Source organism: Trypanosoma brucei, chromosome 6 (genome assembly GCF_000002445.2).
Source record: "Trypanosoma brucei brucei TREU927 chromosome 6, complete sequence".
Lineage (NCBI taxonomy): Eukaryota > Euglenozoa > Kinetoplastea > Trypanosomatida > Trypanosomatidae > Trypanosoma > Trypanosoma brucei.
The window spans coordinates 887,699-912,057 of NC_007279.1; the positions used below are offsets into that span (position 1 = coordinate 887,699).

General features: G+C 44.0%; 11 protein-coding genes across 11 annotated transcripts, besides 8 other annotated features; all 11 read left to right on the forward strand.

Annotated features, from left to right (window-relative positions):
- Positions 1-24,359: part of a sequence feature (sequence corresponds to BAC RPCI93-5F5) that runs on past both edges of the window.
- Tb927.6.2980 (protein kinase, putative) lies at positions 7-3,123 on the forward strand (the record flags this gene model as incomplete). The annotated part of the gene is made up of 1 exon (XM_840326.1): positions 7-3,123. The coding sequence occupies one exon, from the start codon at positions 7-9 to the stop codon at positions 3,121-3,123; it is 3,117 nt and encodes a 1,038-aa protein (XP_845419.1).
- Positions 3,272-3,292: a sequence feature (AT_rich).
- Tb927.6.2990 (hypothetical protein, conserved) lies at positions 3,539-4,537 on the forward strand (the record flags this gene model as incomplete). The annotated part of the gene is made up of 1 exon (XM_840327.1): positions 3,539-4,537. One exon carries the CDS (start codon positions 3,539-3,541, stop codon positions 4,535-4,537), a length of 999 nt encoding a protein of 332 aa, XP_845420.1.
- On the forward strand, positions 4,829-5,875 carry Tb927.6.3000 (fatty acid desaturase, putative; the record flags this gene model as incomplete). Its single annotated transcript, XM_840328.1, has 1 exon — positions 4,829-5,875. The coding sequence occupies one exon, from the start codon at positions 4,829-4,831 to the stop codon at positions 5,873-5,875; it is 1,047 nt and encodes a 348-aa protein (XP_845421.1).
- Positions 6,063-6,085: a sequence feature (AT_rich).
- Positions 6,133-6,177: a microsatellite.
- Positions 7,999-8,036: a microsatellite.
- On the forward strand, positions 8,068-9,945 carry Tb927.6.3010 (hypothetical protein, conserved; the record flags this gene model as incomplete). Its single annotated transcript, XM_840329.1, has 1 exon — positions 8,068-9,945. One exon carries the CDS (start codon positions 8,068-8,070, stop codon positions 9,943-9,945), a length of 1,878 nt encoding a protein of 625 aa, XP_845422.1.
- Positions 11,160-11,181: a sequence feature (AT_rich).
- On the forward strand, positions 11,270-12,136 carry Tb927.6.3020 (hypothetical protein, conserved; the record flags this gene model as incomplete). The annotated part of the gene is made up of 1 exon (XM_840330.1): positions 11,270-12,136. The coding sequence occupies one exon, from the start codon at positions 11,270-11,272 to the stop codon at positions 12,134-12,136; it is 867 nt and encodes a 288-aa protein (XP_845423.1).
- Positions 12,575-15,061, forward strand: Tb927.6.3030 (hypothetical protein, conserved; the record flags this gene model as incomplete). Its single annotated transcript, XM_840331.1, has 1 exon — positions 12,575-15,061. One exon carries the CDS (start codon positions 12,575-12,577, stop codon positions 15,059-15,061), a length of 2,487 nt encoding a protein of 828 aa, XP_845424.1.
- Positions 15,664-15,685: a microsatellite.
- On the forward strand, positions 15,819-16,541 carry Tb927.6.3040 (small GTP-binding protein Rab28, putative; the record flags this gene model as incomplete). Its single annotated transcript, XM_840332.1, has 1 exon — positions 15,819-16,541. The coding sequence occupies one exon, from the start codon at positions 15,819-15,821 to the stop codon at positions 16,539-16,541; it is 723 nt and encodes a 240-aa protein (XP_845425.1).
- On the forward strand, positions 17,237-18,868 carry Tb927.6.3050 (aldehyde dehydrogenase family, putative; the record flags this gene model as incomplete). The annotated part of the gene is made up of 1 exon (XM_840333.1): positions 17,237-18,868. The coding sequence occupies one exon, from the start codon at positions 17,237-17,239 to the stop codon at positions 18,866-18,868; it is 1,632 nt and encodes a 543-aa protein (XP_845426.1).
- Positions 18,917-18,948: a microsatellite.
- Tb927.6.3060 (hypothetical protein, conserved) lies at positions 19,333-20,043 on the forward strand (the record flags this gene model as incomplete). Its single annotated transcript, XM_840334.1, has 1 exon — positions 19,333-20,043. One exon carries the CDS (start codon positions 19,333-19,335, stop codon positions 20,041-20,043), a length of 711 nt encoding a protein of 236 aa, XP_845427.1.
- On the forward strand, positions 20,430-21,443 carry Tb927.6.3070 (hypothetical protein, conserved; the record flags this gene model as incomplete). Its single annotated transcript, XM_840335.1, has 1 exon — positions 20,430-21,443. The coding sequence occupies one exon, from the start codon at positions 20,430-20,432 to the stop codon at positions 21,441-21,443; it is 1,014 nt and encodes a 337-aa protein (XP_845428.1).
- Positions 22,837-23,388, forward strand: Tb927.6.3080 (hypothetical protein; the record flags this gene model as incomplete). The annotated part of the gene is made up of 1 exon (XM_840336.1): positions 22,837-23,388. The coding sequence occupies one exon, from the start codon at positions 22,837-22,839 to the stop codon at positions 23,386-23,388; it is 552 nt and encodes a 183-aa protein (XP_845429.1).

The window sequence follows — 24,359 nt, forward strand, 5'->3', positions numbered from 1 at the left end:
TTGCGTATGGACTCTCAAAGTGATATTCGTCACCATTGTCCTGCGATGGCCAGCGAGTGCTCCGCTTTACCTGATGCGTCACTTCTGCTGGTGCTGCTGGACGGGCGTCTGCGTTGCGTTTCTCTGAAGGACGGCAGAGAACGTTGGTCTGCTCAGCTCCCTTGTGGTGAGATGTTTAGCTGCGGCGAGTCGGGAATTATTTCTGAAAGGAGGCAAATGCATCCGTCTCCTTCCGATTTTGCAACATGTAAGCAGTGCGAAGTCATGGGGGCGCGATATGGTAACTCCTCTACAACGGATAGGTATGTATCCGTTGTGCAAAACCCATGTGGTGGTTGTAGCGGGTTGTCCCAGCATCCCTTCTGTGCTTCGTTACCGAATAACGAGGTAGATTGCTGTCTCATTTTATCACCACGGGAATCTTCGGACGTCGGCCGTTCCCCGTCATTTGAGTGGTACTTTTCAGGAGGGGTGAGTGGGAAAGGACGTGATAAATTATATTTTCCGGTAGATGTGTTGCTTGAGCATTTTAGTGCCTCTCGCTGTCCAGCACATGGGCTGCGGGATTTGAATCATAGAGAGAGTGTGTACATTGAGTTTGACTTTGATAACGGTGTGGAACTTTTTCATCTCAGTGCTGAGAGGGGACTTTCGGTGCCTCGGCCTCGGAGGCCCCTGAATGATAATGTCAGCTCTGACACCGCTGTTGCAAGTGATGGGAATGATGGTCCTCAGATGCCACTTTGTTCAACTTCCCAAATTCGCATTGCTGTTCAGCGTGCGACGGATTATCGAACCCTTTTCTTTCCACCAGTCCCTCGTTACAGATCAGGCCCGTCAAAAGGAGTAGAAGACAACAGTCGCTCCCTTTTTGTAAAAAAATCAACGGTAATCATAAATATTGTTGGCTGCCTCGAAACGAATTCACTGGAAGGAACAGGATTGGACGACACGCTACGTATTGAACAAACGCTCTCCGATAGCGGCGTTCGTGTTCATTGGCTTGCAGTTGGAGACAATAATAATGGCCCACAACCCACAGTGCCCGTTTCACCAGGTATTGTAGAATCTTCTCCTGTTGTTTCCGCATATGTTTTACATCCTCACCGATTGGCTACTGGTAATGCAGTTACTGAAGAGTATTGCGCGGGGGTTACTGATTTTGATGACGGAACTAGTTATGTTATGGCTTGCTGTCAAATTCCTATTTTAAATTCATCTTCGGAGCCATCGAAGCATGTGTTGAGTATCCAGTCGTGCTTTCCTGAGAATTTTCGTCGGAAGCGGCTGCATGGGTTTGTCAATAGACAGTATGGAGTTTTCTTCTCGGAAAGTTTAAATGTGCCATCGAGCAGCTCAAGCAGCACAGTTTCTCCCTCGCCGCTTCCTACAGGCTCTGAGTGTGCATCCAACGATAATGAGAACATCTCTAATAAAGCGATGGGCGACGGCTTTTTTTCGTGTGAGGAATCTGGGGAGGAGGCGAACCACCCATCCCCAAATGAAATGTCGAGCGGTGCGTTAGTGCTTGGGAAGAGTTTGCTGTCTTTCAGTGAAAGTGAAAATGTTGAGGCGAGAACACAAGAAAACTTCATGAGCGGAAAACAATCTTTCTTCGACGAGAACTTTGATGTTTTGATGATTTTGGGCAGTGGTGCCTCCGGTGTGGTGCTTCTCACCCGACACCGTGTTACTGGTGTTTTGTACGCCGTTAAGGTGTTGATTGTGAGAGATAAATTTGCGGAAACTGCTGTGATGCAAGAAGTGCGATTGCATGCTGTACTTCACAATGAGCACATCGTTCGTTATTACACCTGTTGGTCGGAGATGATCACACCAGCGCGGTTGCGCCAACTTGCCAGTGTTGGTCTTTGCAGCAAAAGGGAAGTAAGGCAAACATTTAGGGCTTTGGAAGCCAATTGTGTTAGTTGTGGAAGCAGCCATGAGGGTGCCGGCTGGTTGATACCCAGGCACGAGGGTCAATTAGGTAATTTGCTACTGTTGAAGTCACCTGCGGAGGATTGCGCTGGAGTTTACATGGCAGGAGATGACACGGTCGATGATGGCACAGGCTCTACAGCTGGGTCTCATACAGAACCTTCAGAGGATGGCTCTGACGACACAAGGTCAAACTCGTGTGAATCATCGTCTTCAGAACGAAGTTCATCAATTCTTGAGGGGCGTGTTGTGTTTCTTCAACTAGAGTATTATCGTACAACATTAGCGCAGCGTCTGGGGTCCCGAGGCAGCATAGACCGTTTTGAGAACATAATTATCGCACTACAGTTGTTCGCGGCAGTTCGTTATGTACACAGGTCGGGTTTCCTTCACAGGGATGTAAAACCTCCCAACATATTCATTGATTACCGTGTACAATTTTCAGGAGTAGATGGCCCAGGTGAAGAAGACAACGATGAATATGATTACGACCTGGACGAAAGTGATGGAAACGGTTGGACATGTACCAGTGTAAGAGAAGAAAAGGAAGAAAGGAAAATGTGGACAGAGCCGGTGAATGGTGGTGGAAATGATGATGTATCTGCACCCCACCAAGCTTTCCAATCCGTTTTTGAGTTTCTGCAGTTCTACGCAACCACGCCGCCTTTGTCAACGTACCTAAAGAAGATAAAGTGTGCTCAAAACGAGGAGCAGAAGCGTCGGGCAGTGTATCTCATCGGAAAGTGGACATGCAAACGCTTCCTTCAGGTGCGACTTGGGGATTTCAGTATATCAAAATCCTTTTTGGCTCAACACGTAGAGCTGGCGTCGAACTTTGGTCGTACGGCAATGAATACGACTGGAATTGGCTCATCATTGTATTCTAGTCCTGAGCAACTGGACGGGGAACACTGTACGAGTTCATCTGATGCGTATTCCTGTGGTATTGTGCTTGCAGAGATGTACGTACAGCCTAAAACTGTGTCTGAGAGGCTTCATGTGTTGAAGGCTGTGCGCAACGGCGTTTTTCCAGAGAGCAGTCTTCTCAAAAGGTACCCGGAGCTCTGTGTGGTACAATACCTGACGCTAAAGGATCCGTCGCATCGCATGTCCCTTATGGACGCCAGCCGAGCTCTACGTCGAACGGTTTACCGTATATTGCTCTCCTTTTTTTCTGAGGTGTGAGAATATGTGGAATACCTCCTCTTCGTTTGCCTGTTGGTTATCCACTCTGAGAATAAGTCAAATATTTCCTTTTTGATCTCGCAAACTCCCGAAAGTACGATAATATGTGGGCGAAAGAATCTCATGTTGCTAGTTTCTGGCAGTTGTCTATATATATATATATATTATTGTTATCACATATTATATACATTTCGCACATACAAAAACTGTTTCTGCCCTTAATTTTTTTGCCTCTCTGTCATTGTCAGAACAGTAATATTTATATCTTTTCATTCCTTCGATTTTCTTTCATTGTTGTTGTTGTTCACACTCTCTTTTATGATGTTAATGCGTTTCGCCCGATTTGTTAAACTGAAAACATGATTTAAAAAAAGGCTCCGTGGGTGCCTTAAGATTCATCATTTGTACTGCAGCGATGGCACTCATGTGGCGGTGGGTCTCTCTTGGTGGATGGTGTGGCCCGCATCTTATGCTGTCCAAATTAAACGCTCCCATCAGTGCGGTGAAGCTACCATTCGATATGGCGCGCTGCAGCTTTGATGGGCTACTGGAGTTCACCAACCGCGGATTCGACGAAGGTTTTTTTCCAGGGCCGTTGCAGTCCCGCCCCTTCACACCTGATGCGGCGTCCATTTGGTTGTTGTTCCGCGGTCAACATACTTGTATTACACATTTTAACCTCAACAATGATAATATCGTTCAGGAGTTTGTAAATCGCTTTGATGCGTGGGAGAGAATGCTGCTTCACCCCTCGCATCCAGTAACGTTTCTCCGTACTAGCATAGCGGAGGATGCTTCTGAGGAAGTAGAGCTAATACCACAATTTCACTCCGCGCTGCAAGAGAAAAGCGCAGGCAGGTTAAAATTTCGTACAGTTATGGTCCTCCATGACCAGGGGCCCACAACTTGTCGTGTGGCCGAGTTTACGGCCCAAGATGCAGCAGGAGCACCATGTGTTGTGTGGAACCTTGCACTAGATAAAAGTTTACCAAGCACCGCATCACTGCTTGACCGCTGCCACGACGGATACGCGCAAATAATTAGTGAAATGAGCAGTGAGGGTGCATGGCAGTTTTCCACGAGGTTTCTTTGCCTACCCGCACCGAAACCTTACACAAATCTTTCACGAGTGGAGGGCGTTCCTGCGCTCCGGGGTTCATGCACTGGTTTCGGTACAACCCACGCCGCACGACTGGGTCGCTGCTTAAGTTGTGGCGCAACGGATGGACACAAAGTTGTGCAGGACGCATTCGATACGAAACGACCTTGGGAAACTGCGGAGGAGGTTGTGCTCGTTGAAAAGTTGTTTCAGGCAGGTGGTGATGAGGTTGCAGCGGTGGAGGCTGCTGCACTGGAACTGAAGCGAGGTGCCAACGAAGTGTTGTTACGTTTGCGTTACGTTACGCAATGCTGAGGTACACATACCAAGGATTGAATGTTTACTACCCCTTCCGGCGTCTTTCTTTTAACATATGGAATACCAATCAATGCAGTCTGAATTGTTGAAAGGAGGTAGTGAAACCTCAAATAAACTGCGTTTTTGTCTCCCCACATGTTGCTCTACCGTGTTTATCTCCCTTTCGCTTAAGAATGTAGGTTTGCATCATTTTTTCCCTTTGTTTCCTCATTTCCTCTGCCCTTTACGCTGATTTCATTGGCAAGAAAAGACGATAGTTGTGGCACATCATTAAATAACGGTGCGGTGATGCTGGCTTCTCAACTGAAAACCGCGGCGGAAAAGCTCACTGAACATTGTGGAAGAGATGATTACTACTGGACAACTGACAATGAAATGCATGCCGTGCGGCGGAGGAAGATGCTGGAAAAGTATAGCAGTGAAATCAAGAAACTCTATGGACCTGATCCACTAACATGGAAAATCGCAACGGCGGTCGTTCTCTTTCAGATTTTCCTGGGCTCATTGGCGTCCAGCATGAGTTGGCCTGTGTTTCTGCTTACCGCTTATGCAATTGGTGGTACGGCGACGCACAACAGCTTCTTGGCCGTCCACGAAATAACTCACAACTTGGCATTTCGTAAGGCTGTGCACAACGAGTTGTTTGCCATATTCCTTAATATAATTGTGCCCCTACCGTACGCAATGGGATTTAAATCTCATCACAGGGATCATCACAATTACTTAGGGTGGGAGCGTGTTGACCCAGATTTACCGACGGCGCTGGAAGGGAAATTGCTTTCCAGCTACATTGGCAAATTTTTCTTTGTTACGTTCCAAGTTTTCTTCTACGCACTTCGTCCCACTCTTGTTAGAAAAATGAAAATAACGAGGATGCATGTACTAAATATTGTTGCTCAAATTATATTTGATGTTATATTTTACATGTTATTTGGACCGTGGTGTATTATTTACTTCTTCTTATCACTCGTGTTGGGTACTGGTTGGCACCCATTGGCTGGTCACTTCCTTACTGAGCATTATATCTTTCAAGGTGACGGAAGTCAGGAAACCTTTTCTTATTATGGTCCACTGAACTGGTTAGCTTGGAATGTCGGCCATCACGTGGAGCATCATGATTTCCCGTACGTTCCGTGGAGGCATCTGCACAAACTTCGTGAAATTGCCCCTGAATTCTACGAAAACCTTGAGGTGACCCCCTCGTGGCCTCTTGCCTTATACGATTTCGTGTTTAAAGTTAACATGAATCCGTTCTCACGTACCGTGCGTAGGAAAGGGTCATATCTACATCCAGATTTGCGGTCCGCTGAGGTAATCGGAAAGGAAGAAAATTAACACTATATGGTGGTGGTAGTGAGATGCTCTGCATGTTCGTCTCTCTTTATTTTCTCCTTTTGCTTTCCTCTGGTGCACCTCTTACATTGGACTACTGCCGCAATGACGCTTCTCCTTTCTCTTCTATTTACTCCACCCAATGCTTTTTTCCTTGTCTAAATAATCGGGTCAGTGATTTGATTGATTGATTATTATTTTTTTTTAAAAAATGAGGTTTGTGAATCGGAAGCGGAGATGGAAACATGTTTATGTATGACTATATATATATATATATATATATATATATATATATATATATATATTGTGTGAGTATTGATGTATAGGATTGAGGTATACGTCTCTGCGAACGTGGGGAAACTGAAATGAAAAAGGGGGAAGAAGTGCTGCATACCATAAGGAAAGCAATATAGATGAAGGGTTGAACTGAAATCTGAAAAAAATGGAGAGAACATCTTGGGAGAAGACTATCGAATAAGGAGAAGAGGAAGGACACGACGCAGTTGAAGTAAATAAATTAATATACGGCAACAGTGAAAACTAGTGTGTTAGAAGGGGGAAAAAAGAAAAAAAACGAGTAGACAATAACGTAATAAAATCTACCCGAAGGGGATGTATAATGGCGACTGTTCAAGGTAAGTAGGGTAGTGTGCCTTTCTTTTCATTTGTTGACGAATCATCCTTGTGCGGATGCGGCCCGGCGTTTTCTTTGGGGTTTGTTGTTTCCTTACGTTGCGTTATGTTATGTTTATGTTTTGTGATTTGGTGCATAAGGAAAAGGTAATATGTGAAGTTGTGTTGCCTGAAAGAGCGCGATTGAAGAGGGAACGGAAACACGAAGAGGAAGTTGAAAAGTAAATATCGGGTTTAAATCGTCTTCAGGAATTCAACTCTTTTTTCCTTGTGTTTTTTCGTTCCCCACAAACGACGAACTTTAAACACACAGGTGAAGACGCGTAAGCATATGTATTTATATATATATGGTTTTCAAACTCTCATACTCCATGAGATGTCCCCTTATCTGGGAGCGGATTTTCATTGGGTTTGAGAATAGTGCGGAGATGTGTTGGTTCTCTCTAAATTTCCTTTGTTATTTTATTCTTTTTCTGACAATCATTTTTCTTTTTTTTTTTATCGCTGTTGTTGATGAGTGGCACGTACATGAAGAACGTATACTTGGACGTATTAGTAGATAAAGTGCTTGCTCTTTTGGCACACGCACACACACAATTCGCGAGCAGATTTTCGAAGTAAGCGAAAACGCATCTATGACAATATTTAATGGTGGTGATGTTTTTTTTGTATATATCTTTATCAAATTGCGGTTGCATGTTCTGTCTTTACGTTTGGAAGTTGTGACTTTCGATGGCAGGAACTTTCACTGATTGGGGGAAAAAATAAGAAAGGTGAGAAATATCACCAAATAATGTTGTAAATTGTACCTTAGTGAAAATCTGTTTGTTAGGTTCTTCTTCCCCTATTTTCATCGTTTAATGGTCATCAAAACGGTCTAATAGGGTGACGAATAAATGAGGTGTATAAGAGAGGAAGAGGAAGAAAGAATATAATATATGATAGAAAAGGAATTGTGGAAGGAAAAGGAAGAAAGTTGATTGAAAATACCGATTTGTTTTGTCGCTCAACGTCGTCAGTTGCTGGGATGTCGGGCAGGTGCTCGTGGTGACGGGACAACCACAGATAAGAGGGAAATAACCGAGAAGAAGTGTAAGTTGATGTGTGATAGAAAATCTTGTGGTTAAGGTCACCACAACAAAGTAATAAGGAAAAAAAATAACGCGAGGCAGAGAAAGTAGAATCAACGAGAGTGTGCCCTCGTTTGCGCCATACTGTTAAATAGCGTGATTCATAAAGCACAATACCAGCTTTATAAGGAGCAGGATGCTCTCTGATTTTGGTCAAATGAATAAATACATTGCCGTATTTGGCTTCCTAGGCTGAAAAATAGTCTCAGGGGTTTCTTGATATGTTTTTTATTTCTCTCTACGGTCTTAATGGTTCTTATTGTGTTGTTAATTCCTTCTGACATCTTTTCAGACTTAACATGATGGATAACACATTTAAAAACATGTCGGCACACCTTCTGCTTTTCTTCTTTCTTTTTGCTTTATATATATATATATATATATATATATATATATATATACGAACAAAGGGAAATTGGTGATCCATTCCTGATGACGCACGGTAGTAATAATGATTCTACCAAGATTTCCTCGTGGTTGCAAAAGAAAGCGGAATGGCGCTTTGCCTGGGATCGTCGTTTCGTGGTACTTGAGGGGCTGCGGCTGTCGTATCGAATAGAAGAAAATGGGCCCGTGAAGAAATGTGGCATTATCGCATCACTTCTTCGTCAGGTTGATTCTAACAACTCACATGCATTTCGTGTATGGCTGAAGGATGGTGAATGTTGGACTCTGCGGGCTGAGAGCAGTGAAGTACACCAAATGTGGGTTGACGAAATTACTCATGTGCTTGAGAGGGAGGCGTTGTTTGACGCAAAAAATACACGTAAAGGTATGGTACTAAAACAAGGACTGTGGACGGGCAAGTGGAGGCAGCGATTCGTGGAACTTGAGGGGTGCCGAATTGCGTATCGTGAAAAGAAAGAGGGTCCGGTACGGCACCGCTATGAAATCGTTTCAGCAGACGTTCGAAGAGGTGAGGAGAGCAAAGGGGACGAACTGTTAGTAACAACAGAAGGGGGTAATTCGTTCTGGCTCAAGTTTACAACGCCCGAGCAGTGTGAAGATTGGATGTGTACTATGTTGCGTGGGGTGAGGCGTTCCTTGCCGTGGCATTGGTTGCCGGTGATACCTCTACGGCATCCTCTCCATTGTGAAATTGGGCTACAATTTCATGCCGCTTCCAGCACTACAAGAGGTGGTTCGACTGTGTACTGCTACGGCGGATCCCCCACCTCGGCACTCTTTCGTTATCTTCCCTCTAATGATTTATTTGTACCATTAGTTCAACGAGGAACAGTTGTGCGTAATCTCGTGTCTATCCGACTATCTGCACAGCATCCTATTAGTTTTGTTGACGCCTTGCCGTACGAGGAAAGCGCGCATGCTAAACTCCGTCCACCTCCCTTGCTTGGTGCTGCCATGTGCACCCTCAGGGGTGTCCGTTCCTCTCCACAAGCTGCAGCATCATATACCGATGATTTTAATACAAGCGCCGGTTCTTCTGCCGTTGTGAATGGGAACTCGTGCACAAATTTGGTCGATTGCCTTGTTTTGGTAGGTGGTCGTGGAGATTCAGGTATAATACGTGATGCCACAACAGAGGTGTGGTGGTGCGTTTTCAGTGAAACACGTGGACAGTGGACTCGCTGTGCTGTGGAGAAGTCTGTGCTCCCTAATCGCACGTTCCACACACTAAGTGCCATTAGCCCAAAGGAGGCGATTCTTGTTGGTGGTGTCGATGAGAACAATCAGCCATGCTCCGAGTGCTTTTCACTGTCTTGGTCCAATGAGATCGACGATGCGGATATTTGCTTCTCTTTCCCACCCACAATAACAGCTGTGACCCCTCTTCCATATCCCCTCGCTCTCCACGCAGCGGTGGTAATGAAGGATGGTTCGCTGCTTGTTGTGGGAGGCGGAGATACGAGTCGAGGATCACAACCAACCTCTAGTCATTTTTTTCGTTTGGCTGACGTTGGTGGATCGTGGGAACGAGTAACATTAGAACCCCCGCTACCATCCATGTACAATATCACCGCCGCGGCGGCTGTTATCGAAGATAAAGAATATGTGCTTGTTTTGGGGGAGCCCCGAAATGCGCGGCGAGTGCCCACGTTGTACAGGGTAATATTTAAAGACTACACAAAAGGAACTGTGGACGAGATACCATTTGTTAATGAGTTTAAGCCCCAGTGTAGCTATGGAGCGTCAATGCATATATCGGATGGCTATTTGTATATTATTGGTGGAAGGGTGTGTGGTCCTGTGGAAAACGACTACGAATCGGGGCTGCCGATGAACGAACCGATTAGGGCAGTGATTGGCGTTAGGGAGGATCCTGCTAATTATGACGAAAGAGCAGAATAGATTTTTTTGTCTGTTTTCACAAAACAGAACATGAGGACAGTAAGCATGTAGCCACACTACGAAAAAGAAAAAGAGGAGGGGCATCGTACGGAACTATTACATCAGCAAATACATCCGTGTCAACGCACGTGCCAATGCGCTGCTTGCACCAGTAGCGGTGAGAGATGCTTTAACCATCGTACTCACTGCATTTGTCTTGGTGTGAGAATTCAGTATAATAGAACCCGTGAAATCGTGTAGTGTTGTAAGAGTATTGGCTGCCGACGCTCGGTGTTCTTTTTCTCTTTTAAATGTTGTATTTATCTCTGCCACCCAGCTGGCACACGTTCGTTCATTGCTTTCCCATCCTTTTATTATTATTGTTGTTGGCGGTGCTGCAACCACTTCTTCGTATTATCGCCGTGGCGCGCGCCGCTACTTTATGCAGTGATGGCCGTTTTCTCGTTTCTTTCATTTCTAAAAACTTTGAACGGCGCTTTCCTCGTCGACGCTTTACATGTCAGCGGTTCATGAAAGCAAATAGTGGCTAGAGAGCTACTGTTGATGCCGAGTTGCTAAATACCTTGAATAATGGTTTCCTTTGATTTCACTAATGATTTGGCGCCGCTTCTCCCCCTTTTGATATAAATATTGAATATTGTTGCTGTTTTTTTTTTTTTTATGTGTGTTTGCCTCTCGCTTCATTTTACCACCTGTATCAGAGGTGGAAACACTTCCGCATCTGAAGTGCTGAAGCAATAGCCGTGCTGAGCGAGAAAGGTAAAAAAGAACGATTGGCGTGACATGATGGATGTACAGGTCTGTTGTGCATCCACAAATATGCATGTTGTAACTCATATGGTATGGAGATCGATGGGAATCGGTGTTTAGTCAAAATTGAACATTTTCATGAGGGATGTGCTCGGAAGAAATTTCGTTTTTGTTCTCAATCACCTATTTTCCCTCATCTTTTTTTTTGGTATCGATGAGCAGTATATTCATGCATTTCATCGAATGAATAGAAACGCTGTCTCTTTACTTGGTTGTTATAAATTTCTCTTTCTTACAACTGTCTCCGGCTCTCAGAAGTTATCCACCCATGTGTCCTTTTTTTTTTGTAGTTCATTCGGGGCGTGTCCGATCTCTCCACTTTCTTTTGGTGTTTCTATTTTTTTTTTCTTTCTTACTCTACATCTCCACTCACGGGTCTAAACTTGTACTCAGGGGCACATTCGTATATATATATATTAATATATAGCAAGTACGAGTATCTACGTACAAAGGATATATTTAGTCTGTAAAGCTTTGTTGCCTCGCGTACGTAATTGCCTGTACGGCGTACCCAATGCAACCAAGAAAAACGGTTAAAAAAGTAGATGTGGAGCCATCACCTGAGGAGGATGCGGAGCTTCTTCCCCATTTGAAGGTATCAGCGAAGTGGTCGGAACGTGCTGCGAACAATGGTAAGAGCTTAAGTCAGGTGCAATTTCTACTCGGAGCCCTTGGGAAACAATTAGAGGATTGCAATAAGGAACTTGCATCCGTGTACGCAAACGCTGATTTGCTGTCATCACTGCGTATAACCGAGTACCGGCAGCGTAACACACCTGGTGGGTTGCTTACACCTACACGGAAGGCGCGGACGAAGCGTAACGCATCAACACGTCCAGTGGCGCGGCAGCAACTGGACGAAAACAGTACGGAAGCACTGATTGCTGCCATGGATGAAAAGAAACGCGCAAGGGTTACAGCTGCACTCATTGCGTTTTTTAAACGGGATATGCAAGAGCAAAATAGTCCCGCTTACCAAAACGCTAGCACACCTGTACCTCAGGGTGCGAACCATTCGTCCACGCGCACGTCGCAAACGTTGGGTCGCATTCCCTCCGCTAATTCCCACACTATGTTATGTGAATCAAACAAAGGTAATCAACCGTCTTGTTCAAATGGGAACGAGTTACCCACTCTTTTGTCTGAGACTCAGCAGCAACAGCTTCGGCGGCACCGCGATATACCACCGGAATTGTGGGATGAGATGGCGAAGTTACGACTTAGACGACTCAGCTTAGAAGAGAAAATCGGGAGTCTACTCAGTAACATCAACGCGCAAACGGAGCGGTTTGGTTTACTGATGGAGGTCCAAGGGGTTAATTCCTATTCCACGGAAAGTGTGAATCGCGCGATTGAAATGATACGCCAGAAACGAGCTTGAACACTCATTCTTCTCTATATGTTTCGTACTGTTACGCTTTTGCATATGTTTTTACCTTTTCACAACGATAATAAAGAAAAAAAAAGTAAAAGGCCATGATGCGAGATAACTTTAGTGAATTGAAGTTGCTGGCTTGTGGACTCATTATGTAGTATGGCAAAATGTTTTTCTGCACAACTTTATTGAGTTATTGCCAGCATATATACACACTCCGCGAATAGCCCTTCCCTTGTTAAAGATGTTGATTCAAAAGTTAACATTTTTCCTCCACCGAAAATAAAAAGATCATAATATCAGTTTTCCATGGAAATAGGTTATTTCTTCGATATCGTTATCCCCAATTTTTATTGAATGACTTCTCTTCTTTTTTTCTTTTGGTGGCTTCTGTGATGACACCAGTTCATCATTCTATCAAATTCCTTTCGATCATTTTAGTTAATGAGCTGGAAATATTCGAATCAGGAGAAGTTATTTTTGCTTCGCAAATGGCCCGAGCTACTGGAAGACGCCATTAACGTTGATGGGGAACTCAGTCTTCCGAAAGATGAAGTCGGTGGGGCTGGAAGACAGGCCGATGCAGCGAAAAACAGTTTCAACTTTAGTCCAACATTTCGGCTTCCATTCAAGGCTTGGGAGGCAATTTTCACGCTACTAGACAATATCGCACCCACAGACCTGCCGTCTCAACTGTGTGAGGAGCTTCACTCCGTTTACGGTGTTAATCCACTCATCGCACTTATGGTACATTCGTGTTGTTGGTTTGACAAAGGCATTGATGACAAAGTTTTCAGTGATCAGCTGTCCAGCTTAAGCGGAGTCACGAAGGAACTTCAACTTCAGTCGCAAAATTACAGTATGCCAAGTGATCAAAAGGGAGCGCTGGATGCGGCGACCGTCGCGACAGGTATCCTAATCGATGTGCTTTCCTTGAGGAAGCGGTGGGATGAGGGATCTGAGGGCACTGAACGAGGCGTAGAGGAAGCAATTAATAGCCTTATTGAGTGGAGTGCTCCGAAGAGACCTGTAATTGAACTTGCGCGTGCGCTCATTGTAGGAGTTGTTGCGTATGCCTACGTTAAACCTCAATTTGCTGCCGCTGCAACCAACTTACTGAGAAAAGCGCAAACGTCTGTGAATGAATCCATGGTCGAATGCACTAGGTCCCGCAGCGGCCGTAGCACCGAAGCTGTTTCTCCCTACAACATAACTGATTGGCGTGTCGTAAAATGTCTCGAGACGGAACTGGTGCTTAGGCAAAAACACCAAGATATCAGTGACTTTCTCAGTGCGACAAATCGTTGGTGGTTAACGTTACCAGAAACGAATCCTTTTAAAGAGAAAAAAGGTTCTCGCACGGTGAGCGCTGAGGAACGCTGGCATGCTGTGCGTTCCAGGTATGTTGGGCAGCAACATGTTTGGTCGTCACTGATTGAACATTTCCTTAGTATTGGTGTAGTGGAAGCGGTTAAACCCACTGTCATTGTTCTCTTTGGGCCGTCGGGCTACGGGAAGTCTGAAATGGCACGGCTCATTGCGTGCGCGCTTCATAAGTGTACCCCTAGCGAGGCTGAGACGGAGGGCCATTTGGTACACATTCACTTACCGTCGTTTTGTACGCGAGACTCCATCTACTCGCTAGTTGATCCACCTGCAGCTCACATAGGTGAGGGAATACTCCTTTCAGCACTGCGTAGGAATAAGGAGGCAGTTGTGGTACTTGACGAATTCGAGAAGGGGAGTGCAGAGGCAATTCAGAACTTGTGGTTATCCGCCTTTCAAAAACATGGCACGTTGCGGTCCTTGAAGGATGCGGCACGATCTATTTCAACAGAGCGGGTTACCTTTGTACTAACTTGTAACATAGCCGCTGATGTTATTGCTTCCGATGAGGAGCGCTATTTGAAAGCCTCCAATGAAAAGGAACGGGCGGCGATGCGCGCAGAGTGGACAAAGATATGCATGGATGTGTGTCGTAAAACGATGCATGATCCGTTTGTCAATCGAGTTGACTACTTCTTTCCCTTCGTGCCGTACACAGTGGAAGAGAAGCAGCAGTTTGTGAAACTTCAACTCTCCCGCATCATTGAAGATCAGCGAGTGAAAGGGGTGCACATGTATATTGCACCACAGTTGGTCAGGGTGCTTGCCGATCAATTGCAAACGTTTCACTCGTCGAATATTGAAGGGATATTGAGGCCGTTGTTAATGAAGATATATCAGAAGAAGTGGAAAAAGGCGGTCATCACAGTTGAAGAGAGGATAAACTGTCATTCGTATGTTGTTATCCCTGCTTCTGACTCGGAAGGGGGAGAAATACCGTGGACCTCAATGCCAGGTGGCGCGAGCTCGTTGGAACATTATGATGGCCCGGAAAGAACTGGAAATCATTCAGCCGAGAGGCAACAGCGGCGCACAGTAGAGCAGGAAGCCACCAACAGTATCGAGAGTTCTCGCCGGAGTAGTAAAATTGCTTCAAACTCACGCGGAAATTCACGTTCAGCAAACCACACCCGAACGTCACAGGTGGCACAGTCTGCGGACTGCGCCATGCTTCTAGAAACGGACGTTGAGCGGGAACTGAGACTAGAGTTGGAAAAGGCTACAGAGCTGCTACTGGAGAAAGACAAGGAAATTGAGTGTCTGAAACATAAAGTTCTTCTGTTAGAAAGAATTGTGGCAGTGCTATTGGCAACCACACTATGTTTTATGCTTCTTCTCTCCATGATTATAGGTACAAAAATGGTTCTTATCTTGGCTGTTGCTCTAACGGGTTTCATGTCCCTACTCGTTGGAATGCCCTTGAAGCTCTTAATAGGTGCTTTAAGAACCCTTTATAGTGTTCTCGGCCCCATGGGTTCTGCAATCGCATTTGGTATTATGTCACTGTGGTTGTCGAATGCTGTTCGCAGTGTAGCAACCTGTTGATCGGTGTTCATGTGTTGTTTAGTACTTTTGCTGTTCTCGCTGTTTTATCAACTGTTCCCTACGTAAGCTCTTCGCGAATCTTTTTTTTTCTTTGTGATTCCTACTTCACTTCCCCGTGCGAGTGTGGGAGGAAGTGGAGTTTGTTCTACCTTTAGAACGTGTCACTGCGGTGCCTGCTTACATTATACTGCCGCAAAGGAGTATTGCTGGTGCTGTAAATTCAACAACTCAACCGTGCCGTTCCAGCCTCTCTCCATTTTTTTCAGGAGCAGTTGTGATTGATGGGGGATTATAATCATCTGTATTTTTCGTTGTTATAATTGCTGTTATTGCTGTCATTACGGTTCACTGTTTTCAGAAGAAGAGAAACATTTTTTAAAAAAAAAACTTTGCCAATAATAGTGCCTCAACCGGAAAAGGTAGACAAAAAACAAGAGTGAAACTGCCGTTAAAATATATCGATTCAGGTGAAACACTTGCCAGTTTTCACTATTGATTCCGCAAACATATAGTAGCGGCATATCAACGATACAAAAACAAAGAATACAACAACTGTATAGGAAGAAGCACATATTGCTGTGTTCTTTCACCAAACATATAATTATATATATATATATATATATACCCACAGTGACATAGATATAGAATAAACTAGCCCTTTCTTATATTATTAAACGCTTTTATTTAGTGTTGCAAACTTAACATATTTGTTTGGAGGTAGTACCGCTTCTATTTAGGTGGCAAGGAGTGGCTAGCAATGAGTAGCGACAGTTCAGACTCAGAAAAAAGGTTACTTGCATATAAAGTTATTGTTGTTGGTGATGGCGCTGTTGGTAAGACATCGCTTATCCGCCGTTACTGCGTAGCGGACTATGGCTCCAATTACAAACAAACTATCGGTCTTGATTTCTACTCAAAAGAAGTTCTACTTCCAGGAAAGCAAGACGTGAAAATGGAAATATGGGACATTGGAGGACAACAAATTGGTGGTACAATGATTGACAACTACATCATGGGGGCCCACGCCATTTTCTTTGTGTACGACGTAACAAACAAGGATTCCTTTAAGAATATAGAAGATTGGCATAGTTGTGTGCGCGACTCTTTGGCTAAGCATGCAAGGGAGACAGCGGAAGAAGGTGCAGCTGCGGTGGAACCACTCATTGTGTTAGTAGGCAACAAGGCAGATCTCCCTAATCGTCAAGTGTCGGATGCGGATCACATGAAGATGGCGGAGATGCATCGGATGGAGTCATGTGTCGTGTCCGCCTGCTCAGGGGAGCGCGTCAATGCGCTCTTCACGCAGTTGGCAGCGACTCTAAGCGGCGTGCGCCTTCCTGAAGATGCGCTAAATTTGGAAGAGCGCGTCGTTGCTAATTTGCAGTTACTGCCCGAGGACTGTGTGGGGCCAGGGGTTTCTGGACCGGGTGGAGGAAAGGAATGTGGAAAAAAAAAGAAGGGTAAATGCGCAGTGATGTAGTGGTAGCGACAAGAAAATTTCCGCCTTTACCTGTTTGTTGTCTTTTTAAAATATTCTTACTCATTGTTTGCGTTCACACATGAGAATAACTACCTTTTATTATTGTTGTTATTGTTCCTACCCACCAATGTCACGCAGTAGGTGTTTTATGCGGGCTTGTTCCCCTTTTGCTTCTTTCCCCCTGCTTCTGTTCCTTCTTCGCACCGTATCCTCTTTCCATTTTTTCCTCTACTTTACTGGCGACGTGGAGTATGATTGGAAGAGGTAAACTTCATGGATTCGAATTTTGTTCCGTATGGAATGCGCGTCGACTCCCTCTGTTAGCAAACTTGGGTGTGACGCGTATGTCCCAGAATGTTTTTCTATTTATGCTACGGCAATGGGGAATATATCTTCTTTTTAAAATATCTTATATTCCTTTGTGACGTGTATGGTACACATATATTTTTTAATAGGTTTATATACTTATTTTTGTTTCTGAAGAATTGCTCCATTCGTTCGTTGTAACACTGATCTGTTGTTGGTTTATATATCTTTGGATTTTATTAATATGTTGTTTTCGTTTACTGTCCTGACTTACATTGTTTGCACTCGGTGCGCTAGTAAAGAAGAATTACAGGTAGAGGTTATCGTAGTTGTTGGGAGATTTTTTTTTTTTTGACTTAGTAGGGATTCGTATTTCATATAACCATCAGATGCCAGCAGGTGTTCCGGAGAATACCTCGTTAGAAAATATACCGACCATTGTTTCAAAATGTCGCGAGGCGTTCAACAATGACGCTAACAGGGATTTGAAGAAGCGGAAGCAGGTGTTAAGGTCTTTACTCAACCTTGTTGAAGAAAACACTGATGAATTTTGCAAAGCAATACACCGAGACCGCCGTCGCCACCGCGACGAAACGGTAGTAATGGAGATATTACCGTTACGTAACGAGGTGTGGCATTTAATTGAGCACATGGACGAGTACGTTAAACCAGTTAAACCAACTATGGAGGGCGCTGCTGCTTTGGATGACTGCGAATTGCAGTACGAACCACTGGGCGTTGTGCTCGTTATCGGCACTTGGAACTACCCGTTGTTGTTGATTCTCCAGCCTCTTTTGGGGGCTCTGGCCGCCGGTAATACAGCTGTTATTAAGCCGAGTGAACTTGCCCCCGCTACAGCGGAGTTGTTAACAAAACTTTTGCCCAAGTACGTTTCTTCGGATGTTGTCGGTATTGTAAATGGCGGGGTAAGCGAAACAACAGCTGTGCTGAAGGAACGTTTTGATCATATTTTGTACACGGGCAGTGCACGTGTAGCAGAGATTGTTATGGCGGCTGCAGCAAAACATCTTACGCCAGTTACACTTGAGTTGGGAGGAAAATCACCTGTTGTCGTTGACGATAGCTGTGCGGACAATATGAAGGTGGTAGCGGAGCGCATAATGTGGGGTAAAATTATCAACGCAGGTCAAACATGTATAGCGCCTGATTACGTTGTCGTCGAAAAGTCTATGGAATCCGTGCTTGTTGATGCACTTGCTGAAGCTCGAAAGGCGATGTTGGGTGACAAGTTTCTTAAAGTACTTAAGGGAGAACTTCTGGTGAAGCAGAAACAACAGTTTTTGGAAGAAAGCGATTATCCGCGTATTGTCAATGCCAGTCATTTTCATCGTCTCATGGAATTTATGAAGGGCGGAAAAGTAGCAGTGGGTGGAGAGGCAGACGAGGCAACTCTCACTATTGCTCCTACTATTCTCACAGACATTGACCCCACACACCCAGTGATGCAGGAGGAAATATTTGGACCTATTTTACCCGTATTAACGTATGAAAATGAAAAAGACATCCTTAAAATAATAAACAGCCGGGAGAAACCACTGGCACTTTATGTCTTTTCCAACAATAAACGATTTATTAGAGGTGTTGAGTCGCGCACATCCTCGGGTGCCGTTGTGGTGAATGATGTTGTTGTGCATGCGGGAGCAGATGGGTTACCATTTGGTGGCGTAGGACGCAGTGGCATGGGAGCCTATCATGGCCGCTACAGCTTCGAAACCTTTTCTCATCGGCGACCTGTTATGCGACGCGGGTTCTTTTTTTCATCTATCGACACCGTCCGGTTTCCCCCTTATACTACTGCAAAGTCTCGTGTTCTTAACAGTTTGCTGAAGCCATCGGCGGAAGTTGCTGGGGCTGTTGGGCGATCAGTTTGGGGTGTGGCAGCGCTGGCCAGAGTTGTTGAAGTTGGCTACCACTATATGCGTTTTTTAATGGCAGGTGAAACCACGCCTGCACCATCGTCATCAGAGCCTTTTTCTAAAGGTCCGAGGAGCAATGAATGAGGTTGGAGGAGTGTCAGCTTAATAATAATTTACATGAGAGACGAAACGATATATATATATATATATATATATATATATATTACGAAATAACTCTTTGTCACCATAATTAGCGCGACGACGTTCTTTCATTTTTTAGTCAATGCATCCGACTGTTCTGATACAGTTTACTTTAATCAATATATATCTTTTTTCGCTTTTTTCACAAATGTGTGTGTGCGCCTTAGAGAATTACCCATCCGCTAAGCAAAATTAACTGTGAGTATATGCCACCGTGTCAGACGAGGTTGAAACAAACCAACGATGTGATTCATTTGATCTTTCTTCACTGTGCCTGTCCTTTTTCTTGTTTAAAAAAAACTGATAAAATTCCTCTTGCCTATGTATGTTTCGCCCTTTCACTAAAAAAAGAAGAAAAACTTCAAAGAATATATTCGTAACGGCGTGGATTACTTTGTTTGAAATAGATGAAAGGCTTGGAAGAGTGGCTTGCATCGTCCACATCATCATCTTCCACAACTGACACGACGAGTAGGGATGTACCAGAAAGTGATAAGGTGCACAAGAAAACAGTGCAAACTAGTGTGAAGGATCGTCAGGACGAGTTGCGATCCCGTATGCGCAATCTTCTTGGGGAAAGCGCTGTGAGCAGCCTTGTCATTGAGGAACCGACGAAAGTGGCGATGACGACAAGTCCCACTGCTGTATTGAACTCGTCTATGAGCACCGACACCGACAGTACAGCGGTTTCTCCCGCCCGTGTGAAAGGCGTTTCCCCCCAAACCAAAGCCAATGGCAACAGTAATGGCGATGGCAGCACAGCCATCAGAGGTCAGTCAAATGATAAGCAACTCGAGGCACCCACTGAGGTACAGTACCGGGCTGTAGAAGTGATGGTGGTTGATCGAGGTACACAAACAACCACGACGGTGGGTTGTCAAACAGATCCTGAGCCTTCACAATCTCCTGTGGGAGGCGCCATGCCGTTTCATCGCGGTTTTTGCCCTCGTTGCACTTGTTGTTGTCGTGGTGTCGTTCGGGATTACCCGTGGCGAAACGCGCGTGAGGAGGAAGATCGTTCCTCACGATTTCAAGAAGAACTGGAAACTATACAAAAATCCATAGATATGATGATTGCACGATATAATTTACCACCACCACCGATGCCGCGGTATTGATGCACTGCAAGGAGTTGGTATTCTTCCAGTTTTTGTCACTTCAGTTATTACACCTAATTTTACTTCTCAGTAAGGTGTCCATTTTCTTTTAGATTTGAGTATTCATATATGTGGTGATTTGCTTTTGTAGGCGAGTTTCTTTCCGTTGGCCCACTTTCCATTCGTATTTCGGTTTACTGATGCTAATTTCTTCCCTCCTTTTTGTTCGTATATTTTCTTTGCTGTATCTTGACTGTTGTTACAGAGTTCATTTTTCTTTTTTTTCCATGTTCACTTATATTTCTGCATGTGCGTCGGTATATTTGCATAATTTTGTTATTTAGGTTTTTTTTTAGTACAAACTTGTAGTATAATTTGTCCCCGTGTCGGTTTCTTTGTTCATTGCCATGGACTCCATGGAAGAGTTTTATAACAACCCCTTCAAGAATAACAGTGAGGTTGACGACATTTGCTTTGCCCCTTTCTTCTCACAAATGTCGGAGTCCATTACTGAACCGACGCCAGTGCAGACATGTGTGACAACACCTTGCGCTGACGCACAAGCAAGGGCGCCCTCGTGTCAAGAAGCCTCAGAAACTGAGAGTTACAGCCAAACCTCCACGCAGAGGCTTCAGCATAAACTAAATGAAACCATGCGTGCAAGCACGGCCGCGTGTGATATGTACACGAACCACATTGAAACACAGCGGCAGGAGATTGACCGGTTGGATGAGGAGAATAATGAGCTGCAAATGAAGGTGGCATGGCTCGAATCACAAATGCGTGCCATTGGTCTCGAAAAAGACTGTGCTGCCATGGCGTACAAGCGGGAAGTGGAGAAGAACGCGGCATTAGAGGCTAAAATCACATCACTGAAGAGGGAGTTGAGCTCCATGGAAGAGCGCGCCCGTCAACTGGCAGCAACATATAGCAGAGGTGTGCCACAATCAACATATGACGTGGCACCTTACCAAAACGCACCACCTCATGAGCACCAACCAAATAAACAACAGCACACACAACAGCAACTGCAGCAACAGCAATTGCATTCAGGCCATCATCAGGAAACACCGCGTATGCAGACACAAAGGCCACCGAGTCAACCGCGTCAGCCGCCGTCTTTAAGTCCATCTTCTCGAGGTGTTGTTGAGGATGTGAGGGGTGGCATTGGCGCTTATCCCGGGCAGCGGAAAAACGAACAACTGGTGATTGCTGTTAAAGATTTAGAGAGCAACCTGCAGCGCGCTTGCCAGCGAAAGGATGAGTTGGAAAATCATTTGAGACGAGTGGAGACAACACGCATCCGCTCAGGAGCTGAAAGGGCAAAGAAAATTGCGTTGGAGAGGGAACTTGCGGATGTGCAGAAGCAAGTGAGTGATATCCGAATGAAACTGCGCTCCTTGTCAGCACTTGAGCGTTAACCTCAATCACATAAACTGTCCCACTTATAATAGAGGGGTAAAGGGCTGGAAAAAAAAAAAGAGTATTGTATGTGTTGTGTTCCTCACCGCTTATAGTTTTGGATTTGGGGTTGGAATGTACCGTTATATGGCACGGTACAATACCTAAAGCTCCCTCTATGTGCTTTTAATTTTCCTTTTCCCCCCTTTCAAATCTTTTTTTGTGGTTATGTGGTCTCTAAGTTTTATGGAGACGGTGTCTCAATTGCGTCTGTAGAAAAATAGACGTCGCAAAAACAAAGGGTCCGTAATTGTCAAGGGATTTTTTAGGTGTTGTTGTTGAAGAAGTAAAGGAGCGAGTTTGTTCCAACTGTTTTTCTTTTGTTTTTCGTTTTCCACCTGATATACTTTCTATCGAGGTGTATGATGTTACTTGCGTTTTCGAAGTGGTGTGACCGAATCGAACATAAACCAAAACAAGGAGGATGAATAGAAAGAACAAATTATATATATGACTTTCGTGTAAGTAAAACAAACGGCACTTCTCTCTCTCTCTTTTTTTTTTTTTGGATCAGCCAATAATAGAGTAACTTTCTTGTTGTTATTCTTGGTATGTCACTATTGTGCGTTTATGAGATGATTACAGCCACCATTTTCTTTCAACAAGTCCGTTTGAATGTACATCTGGTGGTGCCGCAACTCTCCTTCCTTCTCATTCATTTTCCTTCTTTTTTTTCTTTCAATCGACTGATTTTTTTTTTGTGTGTGTGAGATGGCGTTGTGTGAACTTTTCATATGTAATATTTCCCTAGTGTGTTTTCTTTTTTCTTTAGTTTATTTTGTTTCTTCCTTTTCCGCACATTTTATACGATTTTCCGGTTCACTGCTGCAAGTTCGTTCATACGGACGCGAGCAAAAAAAGGGGGAGAAGGGACAGAGAAAAGGGGGAAAGTAGTAAAGAGTTTTTGCAGCATTTGTTTTGAAGTGGTCAATTACGTTACTCGAATATCACACTTAAATAGTATGAGAAAGGTGAGTTCTAACTTTCCACCTATTATTTGTTTTACTCTTCCCCGGTTCTGATTTGTTTTTGTTTGGTACTTCATATTTGAAGTCGCTCTGACTTTAAACATTCTTCAATTAGCCCCTTTCTCTCTTTCCTCTTTCTTTTTGTGACCTTGCTCTGCAAAAAAAAAAAAACGTTCACTCCTTCTTTGATTTTGCTCCTGAATACTTTCCGTTACCGTGATATCCCATAACTTTTTCCTTTTCTGTTTATACTTTATGATTCACCTTTGTTTTTGTTGTTATTTTAAAGGCAAAGCCGCTTAAATATTCAGAAAGAGTATGAAAAAGTGGTGGAAAATAAACACAGCATCGCTTTAGTCCTTTTTTTTTTTTACTTGCATGTAATATGCCCGTTACTTCTTTCAATAACCGTCATTCTATAGTTGATGAAGCCACTGCTGCCTTCATGCTTTGCGCAACTGAAGTAAAGCGCATGTGGGGGGAACAGTCTTTTATTGCCAAACTTTGTGCAATATTGATGAAACATTGGAGGACACGACGCTGCATGTTATTTTTAGTTGCATGGATCGCTTTCATGGGATGTTGTTACGGTTTGCGTAGCCGCTTGAAACGTTTGTTGCTCTTTTCTACAGATCAGGCGGATGAAGAAAAGGATTTTCCCGAGGAGGGCACCATCTCTGAGGGTAGTTGTAGCGTTTGCGAGAATCAATGCATTGAGGTGGGTGAAAATAGTTTCAGTGACGTGCTTTACGGCAGCGAATGGCCCAGATTTGAAGGGGCAATCCCAAATGAAAAAGTTAAATCCCTCCTTGGTGATGACTTCGATCCGACAGATCAATTTGACGCGACGTTTAACCATTTTTTGGCTTCTCAATCTGGAAGGTGCGATGGTGATGATACTGAGGAATGTGGTTCTAAAAGGGAAAGTGGAGAGTGACTGAAATTTTATTTGTGTGAATACAAGTGCATTACACTTACATGTATGAACGTGTGCAGAGTATATAATGAAGGAGAAGTGGTTTTCATATCACCTGGTGATAATCAATTACTTGAGTGTTTATATAATGCCTTGGTTTATGGGTGTGATTTTGTGCCCATTGATGCCACTAGGAAAGGACAAGCAATCAAAAACAAAAAGATATTGTCTTCACCAGTCAGCTGAAGTCGCCCTCTTATTACGTTCTTGGTTATTCTCTTTTTTTTTTTGTCAAGAATATCTCGAGTTTTTATCATTCCAACCTGACGCCTGCAAAATAGCGCCATGATTTAGTCGGCATTTTAAAAAATTCTCGGACAAAAATAACAAAATAAAAAAGATTCCTTTACACTTAGTTATGCAGTTTCTGTATCTTTATTGTACTGAATCGATCGTTAATATGAGTTTTGTAAGTTATTCATTTTTTTTTTATCTCTTCACCTTGCTCTTCTTCATGCTTTTTACACATGTGATTACTCACAAAGGCGTCTAAAGCCGCTTAAACATTAACGAGTTTTAGGTGGTGTGAATAGTGTTGCTTACAGCTGTGTAAATATTTATAGGGGAAAATATTTGTTACTTCCATCTGTATTCACGTACACACACGCAGGTCCAAACGTACAATTATCCGCATTCAGCTAATTTCCTCTTGCTCTCTACCAAGTCGTACGTTTATTAACTTCTACACCACTTTTCAGGTGAACGTCAGGGAGGGAAGGTAATAACAGAAAGGAGGGAAGAAAAGAAAGATTATTTAAACAGAAGTAGAGTGGTGAAGTTATTGAAGAAATTGAGGAACATAAGAGGTAACGCAGAAAAGGAAAAAAAAAGGGATCGAAGCGAAGAAACAAAAGTAAGGAGAGACAAATTAAGAAAAGAAAGAGGCCAAAATAGCGCAACGACATACAAGGGAGAAGTAAAAGCCGAACAAA